Genomic DNA, 13,984 nt, shown 5'->3' on the forward strand with positions numbered 1-13,984 from the left:
CAATTTGGTCTTGGTATTTGTACGATCTTAATGGGGATAATGAGGATAACATTTTGTGGTGTGCGACCCAAAACATCGATCGATGTCCCACGAGACTCTAGTTGATCTCCAAATATGACAGCAACGTTTGTTGTTTTCTCATCCGTTAGCACATTTCGAAACAAAAACTCGAGCGCCTATGCTTGCTCCTCCATTGTGTTTTCCAGGATGTCTTTGCTAATCTCCGTGGCCCCTACTATTTTGCTCCTCTGTGAAGATGGTAATACATCATCAGACCAATACTCCATGAATAATCAAGAATTCCAAATTCGACACCACCTGATAAGTGGAAAGAAACTAACAACAAGTCCTGCAAGTGGCTGGAAACCAGTCGTGATGATATATGAGAAGAATAAGTATGATGTCTACTGTTTTAAACTCATTAGCATTGTTTGATAAAGATTTGATGAAGATATAAGGTCTCGCTTGAGAGAAACGAGGCTTAGGGTTTCACACCGCCAATCCTCGCAAAAACCTGCCTCGGTCCAACACGTCGTGAACCTATGCTTGTTCACATCGTACAGATACACGTGTCCCTGAGCACCCACACGTATCGTTGTGCCTCGGGTTTGGACAATGGACCAGCGCCAGCGGTCCCTCCAGCTCGGGCACTCGCGTCCCCAGATTGAAGTCGCGGCATCCGAGGAATAGAATACATCTGGGATCGGGATCAAGCTGAAATCCTCCTTGGTAAGGTCGAAAGAGAGCATCGCCCTCGGAAACGGGCCTTCCGATAAAAGGGCAAGCGCTGTGAGAAGATGGCGGGGCTTTGCAGGTCCTCCACGATCACTTATTGAAATGGTAGATTCGTGTCCTCGTTAGGTTGCGAGCTTTCTCGATTTGTACCATGTTGTATGTGTTGGTAGAGCGATCGAAGCCGAACCCGTAGACCCACATTTTTGGTTGAAGATCAGGTGCCCTTGGCAATCTGATCAGGATTTCTTTAGTAAGGGGATTAATGAAGTGGTCAGGATTATTCTTGACATCGTCCCGGTGCCCGTAAAAGAACAAGCCATTGCAAGCGCCTAGAAGCACGTAGCCTTTGAGTCCCGGGGAATTTATTTATCCCGATCAACTGCGTTGCCGCTTCCTCGTGCATCCTCAGGAGATGGATCTTCTCTTGCCAGGCGTTATGGCATAAAACCACTGGTCCTTTCAAGCGGTGCAATGAATTGCGGAAGTAGGAATCATCGACGACCTCTTGTCAGCGCTTCAATCAAGACTCTGGAGAGGTGGATGTCGGAGAGGATGGCTAGAGGAAGTTCATCCATGCTCATCAAGAGTGGAGCCACCGTCTACGGACGCTGTTCAGCGCCGCACGTACATTACAGGAATGTTAAGGAAGGAATTTCATTACAAGTTTGAATGAATATAAATTTTGTCTCCTTGTTCTATAAGGGCGAGGATTATCCTTTGTAGATACACAGATCGATATGGTTCGTCGGCTTAAACTATGCGTTAAGATCGGCGTCACTATCTTTCCAAAATTTGGTTGAATTCTGCCACCTCTTGATTGGTTCTTCACATATAGACGTGGCCCTTTTTTCTTTTTGTGCTTGAGCAAAAGCAAAAACAAACAAACACTAGTTAAATTTACATTAACTACGAGTTAATCATATACGGATTAGTTTGTCAATATTTATATTTTGTGAAAGTTTCAAATTTTCAGATAAAAACTAGAAAACCAAAATGCATGAGCCGCAAGACACAGAATAAGCATGAATTGAAAAGAGTGCAAAAGTAAAACTTAAGTTAAAGTATCCATAGATTTCTTGAACAGCGTACAAAGCCCTCATCAGTAGACAAGTGCTTCGTCGTTGTTAAGAATATTATAGCGGAAGAAAGAAATAGAGAAATCCTTGTATATTTTGATATATCAAAATTAAAATCAAATCAGTCTTTTATAGGCTTTATCATATCACTATATGAAGCAATATTTACGTCAAGAAATGCACAATCTTTCAAGATAGAGAATCAACAGAATTTTCAAAATATCTCTAAATAACAAATTATCCTATAGAATTCCTAATAATCTCTAAATAAAATCAACATAATACTAAATATAATCACTCAAGAATATGCATTATCAAAAGAGATATATGATAGTAGTGTGTGGGGGTAGTTTTTGAAAGTTAAGTCTTAGTGTTTTTGTTATTTGTGGTGTTCTTGGAGTTTTATAGGAAGATAGTTAAATCCATTTGTTTCACGAAAAATAAACGATTTGAAAAATATTTTCCTAAAAATAATCATTTTTATTGCTTGAAATAGTCGGCCAATGGAAAATAATTTCATCATCGACAGCTATTCATGTCTAAAAAATTACCCAAGGATGATAAAAATATTTATCTTTCATTCAATTTTTTGTAAGCGATACAAGCAAACATTTTTAAGAAAATATTTTCCACGTCATTCATCTTCCGCGAATCATAAGAAGCCTAAGTGTCATAAGGCAATCGTGGGAAAGAGATGGTGCTTTTTTTTTCATTATATAAATGAGATCGTAACTCTTTCCTGACGTTTCACCAGTTCTTGTTGCTCCATATAATGCAAGCCCTCTGCTGCAAACATTGAACCTAAGCTTCTACTATTATTGGCTTTAAGTACACTATAAGTGCCATAAGTGTGTCAATTTTTTTGAAAAATGCTCACTTAAGTACCAATACGGGTTTGAGCTTACATGGCTTGCCAAAAATGCTACGTGGACTCATTTTTTATTATTATCGGAGTCTATGTGGCTTGCCGGAATTGCACATGGACTTCCACGTAGGATTAAACTAAAAAAATTTAAAAAAATCAATTGAAATTCATAAAAATAAGCTGAAAAATTATAAATTAAAAAAAAGGCCCTTGTCGTCACCTCCACACCTTTGCCAGGCATTGCCAAGGCTAGGCAAGGCCTTACAATGGCTAGGCGAGGCCCCGCCTCCCATCGATGGGGGTCGCCAACCACTAGCCGGGGCTTGGCGACCCCCAGCCAACCCCCACCCTCGCCGACCTCAACCGGTGATGGTGGGGGGCGGCAACGAGGGCTGCACAAACTTGTTGCCTGAATGAAACCCCACAAGTTTTTTTTTTTTTAAGATTTCAGGTAATTTTTTTATTTAATTTTTTATTTTAAAATTCTACGTGGAAATCCATGTGGCTAGAATTTTATAAAAAATATGCCATGTCAAATAATAAATTTAAATGTTAAAGCCATGTATTTCATTTGGTACTAAAGTGATACTTGTCGTAAACAACTTATGGCACTTGGTAGTGTACTTAACCCACTATTATTCTATCGGTTCTCAAGTCGGATCGGCAAAAATTTCAATTTGGCTCGAATAACGAACTACGATTCAAGACATACTCAACATGGATGGTCAAGAAGTAGTGCGTTCATGTTCTACAGGTTAGCATCTAATGTTGCCACTGAAATGGTACTTTCTGGCCGCAATCGTAGTTCTTTCGCCACGATTGAGACGTGCTTATTGCCGTGTTAGTGTGAGGGTTCAATTGCTTGCCGCGGCCGTGCTTGAACCCAAATCTTTATGGCTTAGGACTGTCATGCTTGTTCTTGTCCCTTGCCGCTCGACTTCTGCTGCTATTATTTGACGATGGCATAGCATGGTACGCACAACTCTGATTTTGGTCCTACATTCTTTGCAGAAGGTAGAGCGCATTACCATTGAGTTTTGCGTTAAAAGTTTATTAACGAATGAGAAAAAGAGCAAAGGGAAAATAATCACAGCCTAACCCGATGTCTCCTCACCAAGGAGTCGCTCCAGAGAAACCAGGCTTAGTGTCACGGACCGACACCGGTAAAGCGCATCACTGTGACACTCTGGGATGTCCTCAGTCCCGCACCTCGTGAATCTTTTCTCGTCGACATCGTACAAATACACGTCCCCGCGGTGTCGGAGGATGAGCTTGTCGCTTTTGTACTGGCCTACCAAGCAGCAATTTGCACTGGCGGTATGGATCTTGTATTTCCTGGTCCACTCTCTGCTGTCAAGCACCCACACCTCGATGAGGTCCATGTAGGAATAACGGAACAGCCCCGGCGATCCTCCCAGCTCGACGAGTCGGCACCGAAAACTGGATCGAGCTGAACTCCTCGTTGGTTAGGTCGAAAGAGAGCATCACCCCCATGTTGAGGAACCAGTTCAAAGCTCCAGAAGCAAAGAAGAATTTACGACAAGGCAACTGAGAAGGCGGCGGGGCTTTGCAGGTCCTCCACAATCGCTTCTCGAAATCGTAGACTCGAGCCCTCATCATCATGCGGGTACGAGTTGCATCCATTTGTACCATCTTGTAAGTGTTGGCAGAGCAATCAAAGCCGAACCCGTAAACCGACATATCTGGTCGAAGATCGGGTGCTCTTGGCAATCTCAGGATCTCTTTAGTAAGAGGATTAACCAGGAGCACAGGATTATTCTTGACATCGATCAAGTGCCCTAAAAGAGGAAGCCATTGCAGGCACCTTGGAGCATATAGTCTCTGCAGTCCCGGGAATTTCGCTATCTGGATCATCTTCATCGGCGCTTCCTCTTGTATCCTGAGGGGATAGATCTCCTCTTTTCTATAATCATGGTATAGAAGCATTCTTTCTTTCGAGCAGTGCAATGAGTTGCGAAAGTAGGAATTATCTATGGCTTCTATGGCTTCTTGCCAGCACTTGCAGACGCATCGGAACCGTAGTAGCGACTGGATCGAGACCCTAGAGAGGATGTCGGAGAGGATGGCTAGAGGAAGTCCATCCATTTTCATCAAGAGTGGAGCCACCGTCTGCTTGAGGCCGTTCACCGCCGTATAATCCATCACAAGGAACGAGAGGGGTTATTTATTAAGAACTTACCAATTACTTATTCTGTTTCCTTGGTCTATTCGGATGATGGTTTCCCTTGTAGATACGGATCGATCGTTTATCTTTCATGACCAAAAAGAGTCATTTAGCATCTTTGAATACTTTTTCTCACATGAGCACGTCATTTCCGTTGTCATTTGCCATTAGTTTCCGAAGAGTCAAAACTTGGTCAACTTCCGGAAGACGGATCAAATCAACCTTTCTCTACCCCGATTTCATTTAGCCGTCGTCGATGTAACAAAAATCAATCGCGAAATGAATTTTCTCCAAATTTATAATTTCAAATTTCGATCGGCCAAAAATCTATATTCACCGGAGGCCTAGTAAAGATGATTTTTAGTGGGACCCTTTGCATCACCCGTTACATTACAAATCACGTCCATGATGAATATGACATTGTCTTAACGACGATAGGAGGACACTTTTGCACATTTTTTTTTAAATGCTAAGATGGTTACAAAGAGTATTCCACGTGGTTACACAGATTTTTAATTAAGATGTTGTTATTGTGTATGATTTCAAAATCAAACCCGCGTTGATAAAACCATGTGAATTTTTCTTCGGTTGACCTAGTATGGTTCTCAATATAGGTAATTGATGACTTCTAATGAATTTGTTTTTATTGGCAAAGGTTGTGGGCTACCAATCTTTTGAAATGAATGTTATAACCACGCCCGAAATTGTATTTACGATATTTACTCGGTTTACCTTAGATTGTAACGTTACAACTGATCACGGGCCTAGCCATTGACGAGGCTGCCCAGGCCCAACCAGAGCCACATAGGCCGAAGTCATCATTGGGTGGGCTTTGCTCAAAGGAAAAGTTCATAAATTCTCACACTTAGTAGTGAAATGGATAATATTCTTTTGTTGGTATGATATATACACAAAGGTCAATAAAACCAAGATATGTCATGCTTAATTCTGTCAATCGTGGCAAATCCATATTTAATTCTGTCAATCGTGACAAAGCATTCCGATTTGTCAACAAAAAAAAAAAATCTACTTCTTCTTTTACTTTTTACTGTTCGTTTAATCTATTCTCACAATTCATGCTCTTTATCGAACGGATTACAAACGTTAATTTTGCTGTCTCTCGTGAGCTTTATTCCTGAATTTCAAAGAATCAACGGCGGTCGCTCAAGAAAACAGAGGTCGAGGATTTCTTTAACCCCCTTCTTGGGATGTTTTAGGTGACCCAAAAAATAATTGGGAGCAACTCCGTCAAATGGGTACCAATTTGAGATTTTTTTTTATATTATTTTAAAGGATTTTTAAATTGTAAACCTCGTCGGTGGAGAAAATTACAATCACCACATCACCACTGGCGACGGTCGTGTGTGGAAATCTTCTCTTGGTGTTTTTCGATATCCATTTTCTATTTTGGTTTTTTACTCTTCTAGTTCTTTTAAAATTGAGAAAAAATGGGCTTTTTTTAAAAATATGGTTTAAAAAAAATTACCAATTTAGGGCATTTTAAAAAATTACCGATTTAGGGCGTCTGCTATGGCTCTGTGGCAGGCAGAGGCGCACAAAGTGTTGTACCCATCTTAATTTTTTTTTTTGACATTCTTTATTTTTTTTGTAGCCGCAGATTTTATATTACCGTGCCACCCCTCCGTTCGACCACCCGAGGCAACCGCAGACCCGTCGTCCATCCTCATCATAGCCACTCGCCCGCGAATCACTCACGGTCCTTTTGCTCGTGGGCCGTGCCGACCCAAGATCCACGGACTCGTAACCCCCAACCACTCCGCCGTGCCACGCCGCCCTCCACCAACCCACCCCCGAGGACCCTTGTGTGTCATGACCTCGTGCGCCCCATGCCACGCCGCCCTGAGGACCTTGTGTGCCAGCCCATGCCACTCCATGCTCCGCGAGTTATACCGAATATTTTCATGCGGTGTGGGGACCAGATTGAACATTTACCTAAAGTTCATGGATCATATCGAACAAATTAAAATTTTATATATCAAATTGCACATTGAAATAAATTTTAAGAATCACATCGAACAAATTAAAAGTTTATGAATCATATTGCACATTTGACTGAAATTGTAGTATTTTCACTACAAAATATCCACAGGTGCGTGGAAAAAAAAAAGGTAGGCTAAAGCGTAATCATTTGGAGTTGTTCGCTCTTTTTGACCAAAAAGATGAGACTCGATAGTTATCTGGCTTCATCAGAAGAAAAGAGAAAAAGGGGTGCTTGGAATGTTCTCTCGGACTGGAGTACGATCTTTCCTTCTTCGACCCCTTCCTCATCTTCGATCCATAGATGACAAATTGAACTTACTTTACTTTCTTATAACCCATCATGAGTTTCAATATCGTAAAACCCCGATCGTCACGGTATTGATCTACATTAGATTGATAAATTTTGGGAGTGGTACTTACTTTAGGAGCAATCACAAAAACTAATTAACAAAAAAAAAAAAAAAAATAGATGGTGGCTCACCGAACGTTCAAAATGACGGGTTGAAACTCCATCGGAATATAAAAGAAAAAACAGAGTTAATGCCGTCAAAAATTCCGGACCAGTACCCGGTGACACACTTACTCCAAACTAAGTTTCATCTTAATAAAAATATCAAACCGGTACCCACTAATGTTATCTATTGAAAACTAATTCTCGTCTTACAGAAAATTAGAAGTTTGGCATCGGACGTTAAGAATAATTTTAGATTAGGAATATCGACCTGGGATTTCTCGTGAGATTAAAATAATTTTAAAGTAAACGTGTCATGGAGTGTCCGTTTGAGATATCTAATGGGTAACCTAGAGAAGCACATAAACATTTGAACTTTTCTTCCGTAGTTGCCGGTATTTTGTTCAAATTTCTTTATTTTGGGGGGGACAAAAAGAAATCAAAATGCTTAATTCTTTTTTTTTTTTTGTAGATTTATCTCGTTTATTTATTGGCGCCACGAGTAGTTTGAGTTGTGCAGCTGCGTCGGTTGAAGTTCGAAACTGCACTGACTTTTCGCTTTGTTGTTTACTTCCCCCATGGATGCCAACTCCGCCTCGTCAGGTGCAATTCAAACGAGAGGCGGAAAAAGGCCCAAAAAAGCCAGCAAGAAAGACGGAGACAACAGCATCATCGCACCCCACCCGATGGTCGTACCGAGTAGAGCCGACAAATTATGGGCATTCAATTTTTTAAGGACAGCGTGGACACCACTCATTCGTTCCCCTCCCTTGCGCGCAATCAACTCCAAAAATTAGATCCAAACCTACCTCTCCCTCTCTCTCTCTCTCTCTCTTCTGTTCTCTGTCTCTTTCTTTCTTTTTTTGGAAAGCATAAAGAGGCGAGGCGACCAGCACCGGCGGCGACACTCTCCGAGAATTATCGAAAGAGCTACGCACCAATTATGCAATGCTCGGTTTGAATCATATACATTCCGCGCCGTCTGTGATCCGGAATTTTGAGTTCGGCGAAATATTACCGCTGCTCCACCGAGACGATGGAGGTCGGGCAGCTTCTCCGTACGAGATTTGCTGCAGCTAGGCAACTTAGTATGACTCGTTTGGAGATCACTCGTGACATGGATCGAACTCGCGGTTCCGTAAAAGACATCTTACTTGTTGACCGCGAGGCCAACCACCATGACGCTTATACAAAACCATCTTTAAGCGAAAAGTTGGGGCGGGGGATATATTGAAGAGAAATTAATGGAAGAAAATGGTCTAAATGAATGTATGTCTCCGTACCATTTTTGAGTATCGTAATTAACACAAGAAATTAAGGGCTCGACGAAGCCTACTATAATGCATTATACAACTTGCTTCGGGCCGAATTGCAAGAACTATTTTCAAGATCTACCCTAATTGTAATTTCATGCTTCCGGTCTCAAAATAAACACTTTTGTGCTTCATATTTCAAAAGATTTTTTCGTTGTAAACCTCGTCGGTGAGCATTTTCTTTGCCCCCGCCCCTTAACGGGTTGTATAAGTTCGTGAATAATATCAACACGACGGAAGTACGCGGAGGAAATCTTCGGCTTTGGTAGTGTTTCCACGAGTAATCCATTTTCGAAATATTAAGAGGATGCATTTTGCACTATAGTTTTAGCTCATTGCTATATTTTGTTGCATCCATCTTGGCGACACTCATGTTGGTGTCTTTACAATTTTCAGCGATTTAGGTGAGAGTTGCACCTGCTTATAGGCCCTCGATTTGCCTTCTTCTTTTTAATTCTAATTTATTTTTAAGTGTTAAAAAACCATATTTAGAAATGTCAAGACACGGAGAAATAAATTACAAAAAATTCACATCACTATTTTTATAAGCAAATTAACGAAATTAAAAATTTTCACCACTAAATTTTTTTTATACGTTTTAGGACTTAATTACGCTTTTACGAAAAAAATTAAGACTTTCAATTTACTTATCTCATTTTTTTCAAACTCAAAATCATTGGATAAATGACAAGCATATTCGAAGTTAGTTTTACAATTAAATAATTTTACAAGTAGTAGTTCAACGGTGAGTGCGTCAAATCACTTTTTACTATGGCAAAGGTCAAATAAAATAAAATAAATTTTAGGACTTGATTTTATTTTTTTAAAGTTTTAAGATTTAATTATACTTTTGGTGAAAATTTAGAATTATTAGTACACTTATCTTTACTTTTTTAAAATACAAGTAAAACAGGTCTAATAAAAACAAATTCGAGAAATGCTACGAAATTTGGAAGACAAGGGATCGCAGGAGGAATAAAACTAGAACTAGTTTGTCCGCAAGGAAGGAACCTCCAGCCAACGTTAGCGAATGATGATGGGTCGTGTCCGTCCCATTTGAGATTACCGATACAAATGCTCTTTCTCTCTCCACTGCCTTAATCACCATGTCACGTTCATCTTCTTCTTTTTGTCTCCGTTCTGACCGTCACCGCTCTCTCTCTCTCTCTTCTGCACCTCGCATTTCTTCTTCGTCTCCCTCTTCTTCCTGGGCTCACCTTCTCACAAATTCGTCCGCGACCCGATTCAAGCCTCTCAAATGGGTCAAGCTCCCTCTTCTTCTTCTTCTTGCTCCTCCTGTCGCGCATTGTCAGCCACCGCCGCCGTCGATAGCCATGCCCGCGAAGGCCCCGCCGCCGACCACCGCGACCTCACGGCGGCCTTGCCCGACGAGTGCGTCGCCTCGGTCTTCGCCCTCCTCGGCTCCGACGACCGGAACTCCTGCTCCCTCGTCTGCCGCCGGTGGCACCTCGTCGATGCCAAGTCGCGGCAGCGCCTCGCCCTCGCACGCCCGCTCTGAGATCTCCCCCTCGCTCCCGTCCGCTGCTCCGCCGGTTCAGCGCCGTCTCCGTGCTCTCCCTGAAGTGCTCCCGCAAGCGCGTGAGCCTCGGCGACGACGCTCTTGCCCTGGTCGCGGCGTCGCTGCCGTCCCTCAAGAAGCTCAAGCTCAAGGGCTGCGTCGACGTCTCCGACGACGGCCTCCTCGCCTTCTCCCTCCGGCGTCCCCTGGCTCTGGAGAAGGTCTCGCTCATCGCATGCGGGTTCGGCGCCCGGGGGATCGTCTCGCTGCTCCGCAATTGCCCGTCGCTCCGCGACCTCACGCTCAAGCGGCTGCGCAAGCTCGACGCGCAGAGCACGCCTCTCTCAATCGACGCGTACTACGACGGCGACGATGACAATGAAGCCAAGAACGCGAATGCGTCGAAGAAGGAGAAGAAGCAAGTGAACTTTCAGCTGGAGCGACTGTGCATCAAGGACATGCACAACGCTCGCCTCTTCATTCCTCTTCTCTGCTCGTCGAAGCCATTGAAGAGCCTCGTTGTTTGCAGGTAAATGGCAGTAGTGTACCGTTGGTATCATGTTCTAACACAGTCAATTACACGCGTAATTTTGAACACACACCTTCGATTCGACACGAAACACACAATGTAGCTTGAAATGATCGATTAGAAGGGCGACGGTTTCGAATTAATCCATTCCTGTGTTGCAGGAGCTCCGGAAATTGGGACAGAGTGCTCGAGAACCTCAGGTTCCGCGGAGGAGGAGCAACCTCCATTTCCGAGATTCAAATGGAGAATGTTCAAATAGGGGATCCCGGCTTGACCGCAATCGCCGGTTCGTGCCCCGATTTGGACACTCTGTTCCTGAGCCGAGTTACAGATTGCTTCGACGAGGGTCTATCAGCGATCGCCAGCTCCTGCAAGAAGCTGAGGAAGCTCCACATCGATGCGTGGACCCGGTTTGGGGGGCGAACCATCGGCGAGGAGGGGATTGCAGCTCTGGCTGCGAAATCCTTGCGCCTCCAGGAGCTCGTCCTGATGGGCGTCCCAATCACGGCTCCTTCCCTCGGGCTGCTGGCCTCCAACTGCCCGTGCCTCGAGAGGGTGGCCCTTTGCAACACCGACTCGGTTGGTGACCGGGAGATGGAGGCCATAGCGGCCAAGTTCGGGGCGGTGAAGAAGCTCTGCATCAAGAACTGCCCGATCACGGGGAGGGGCATTGAGGCAGTGGTCGCGGGGTGCGCGAGCCTGGTGAAGCTGAAGGTGAAGAGGTGCCGGGGGATCGGCCAGGAGAGCGTCAGCCACTTGAGGGCGAGGAGGGGCGGGCTAGTGATCTCGGTGGACGCGGGGTCACTGGTGTTCGATGGGGCCGATGGAGGAGGAGGAGGGGCGGGTTCGGAGAACGAAGGAGGAGGGGACGAAGAAGAGAGGAGGAGGAGGAGGGGAAGAAGAAGGGACAATGCCGGCGACAACAGAGGCGGCGGTCCGGCGGGCGCGAGGACTAATGCGACGCATGTGATATGCAGTAGCAGAAGCGCGCTTCTGTTGAGGTCCAAGTTTGGGAGCAGGAACGCCTCTCGTGCTTGATCCGAATCAAATCTTTGGATTCGTTCTGGCTTCCTCCTAATTTTTTCCCAATTGAATTCCCTTTTTTTCCCTCTCTTTTTCCGATTAATTCAAAAGATGCTTCATTTTCTCTGAAGCTAAGAAAAATTCGGGTGTTACGAAGTGTGCTTTTTCTGATACGACATCGTAATCAGAAGTGGTTTCCGAAAATCTGAATGCTTGTAGGACTGGTTTGTCGGCCTGGAAGAGAGAGGGACGGGAGATTAGGTCCTTGTCTGTACCTTTTCCAGGAATTGTACGGCTACATTTGTAGCCAAGAGATATATAAACCCTTGCGCTCGCAATGTAGCCCGCGAGTCCGCCGTTTCCTAAGACGTCTGAAGTTGAACGGTCGGGAATCGAGTTTAATAGACGGGCCAATGCCGAGGCCTGGACCAAATCTGCTGTCGGTCCGATTCGGATCACAGAACCGATCCTGTTCCCGCTATGACCGGACTAAAATCCAGATGCGACTTCCGACCGTCGTTCAACGACCTAATGGGAAGATGACTTCTTGTGAGCCGTCTTTTGGTTCCGTCACGGCCCGTGATGGTCTTGTGCCTGTGCCATTCCGAGGGCGGGTAACCTCTAGGCCCCGTGATGCCCAAAGTGAATGGGGGAACGTGCTGGCACGGCCCACTACTGTCGCTACGCCAAACACAGTTCGCTGTGGTCGTAGTCGGCCAAGCCGCACACATCACATGTCGGGCGGCGAGCAACCCTTGACCATGTCGTTAGACATCTAGAACCCAACCACCAAGCCTTAGGGAAGGTGGGTCATGCCCATGGACATGCATGCCTAGTATTGAACTTGGACAAAAACACAAACCTTGGTCACATCCATGGGCATATCCGGGTGTTGAATCATTGGACCCGGGAAAGATCAACTTCGCATGTTGGAGATTCATGTCCCGACCTCCGGTGATTTTGGAAGGGTAATTACCTGGATTTAGTTATGGACCTAGCAGGAAAAGTGTGTTTAAAATAATTCTCAATGCTTGTTCATAGGGGGTTTTAGTGGATTCTCCATAAAAATGTATCTTTACTTGATAAACAGTATTTTGATATTAGACTTTCTAACAACAACCTTACTCTTCTTTACATATTATGGGGTATAATTCTAATGGAAAAATTACCAAAAAATCATAAATCTATTATAATTGTGCCAATTCAATTCTAAATCTTTTTTTTGTCGATACAATCATAAATCTTTTGTAATTATGTCATTTCAGTCCATTCGACGAATGTTAGCTAGTCGATGCTAATGTGAACGTCGGCCGGCCGGCCGGCGATCGAATATTTTAATTTTTTTTTTGAATTTTTATCAAATTTTACAAATTTTCTTTTCTTTTCTTCTTTCTTCTTTCTTTTTCCTTTTTTTTTCCTCTTCCCTCCCCTCCTCTCTCTACCTCCAACCGATTGCCGAGGTTTGGCGATCGGCCGCAGATGAAGCCCGAGAGGCCAAGCCTCGCTCGACCATTGTAGGGGTTGACCTCGCTGTCGCCGAGCGAGGCAACAATGGTGAGGCCAAGCCCCGCCCGAGATGATGATGAGGCTCTGGTGAGGGCGAGCCTCCCCTCCCGGGGCAAGGTTAGCCTCACCATGCTGTGCGAGGTCAAGCCTCGTCGGCCTAGATCCGGGTTCCTCCATTCATGGCTACTTCGGTGATCTTTTCAAAATTCTCTCTCTCTCTCTCTCTCATGTTCAGAATTGAAGCTCATGGAGAAAACAAATGGAGAAGGCAAAACTTCCCATTCAAGAATCTTATGCTCCACGGTCTGTTCTTGAACAGAGGAAGAAGAAGATGTCACTGAATAGAGGAAGAAGATGGGGAAAGCAAAAATTAAAAATGAAAGAAAAAGAAAAATTAAAAATTAAAAATTAAAAAATTAAAAAATATTAAAATATTCTATTGCCGGTTGACCGGCGTCCACATCATTGCCATTTGGCTAAAATTTGCCGGATGGATTGAAATGGTACAATTGTAAAAGCTTTAGAATTGAATCGGCAAAAAAAAATATTTAGGATTGAATTGGCGCAATCACAATAGATTTATGACTTTTTTTTGGTAATTTTCCCAAATCTAATCAACACTTTAGTTTTTTCAGATTGAGAAAAGCTTATGAACAAAATGACAGCACCGTGGGACCGATTCCTTACGAGGATGTCGATGTCGGAGCCTGGAAGGGACGGGAGATGAGGTCCTTGTCCTGCGCTTTTTCCAGGAATTGTACGGCTGCATTTGTACTTAAGA

General features: G+C 43.9%; 1 protein-coding gene and 1 pseudogene across 1 annotated transcript; one reads left to right on the plus strand and one right to left on the minus strand.

Moving 5' to 3' along the window:
* Positions 1–4,029: 4,029 nt before the first annotated feature.
* On the minus strand, positions 4,030–4,839 carry LOC115752485 (F-box/kelch-repeat protein At3g23880-like). The gene has a single exon (XM_030690689.2). It carries the CDS (start codon positions 4,837–4,839, stop codon positions 4,030–4,032), a length of 810 nt encoding a protein of 269 aa, XP_030546549.2.
* Positions 4,840–9,847: 5,008 nt separating this feature from the next.
* LOC115752541 lies at positions 9,848–11,868 on the plus strand (annotated as a pseudogene).
* Positions 11,869–13,984: the final 2,116 nt, after the last annotated feature.

Source organism: Rhodamnia argentea, chromosome 7, assembly GCF_020921035.1.
Source record: "Rhodamnia argentea isolate NSW1041297 chromosome 7, ASM2092103v1, whole genome shotgun sequence".
Taxonomy (NCBI): domain Eukaryota; kingdom Viridiplantae; phylum Streptophyta; class Magnoliopsida; order Myrtales; family Myrtaceae; genus Rhodamnia; species Rhodamnia argentea.

Coding starts and splice junctions, on each gene's coding strand:
- LOC115752485 (XM_030690689.2), bottom strand. CDS start 4,839: ATGGATTATACGGCGGTGAACGGCCTCAAGCAGACGGTGGCTCCACTC.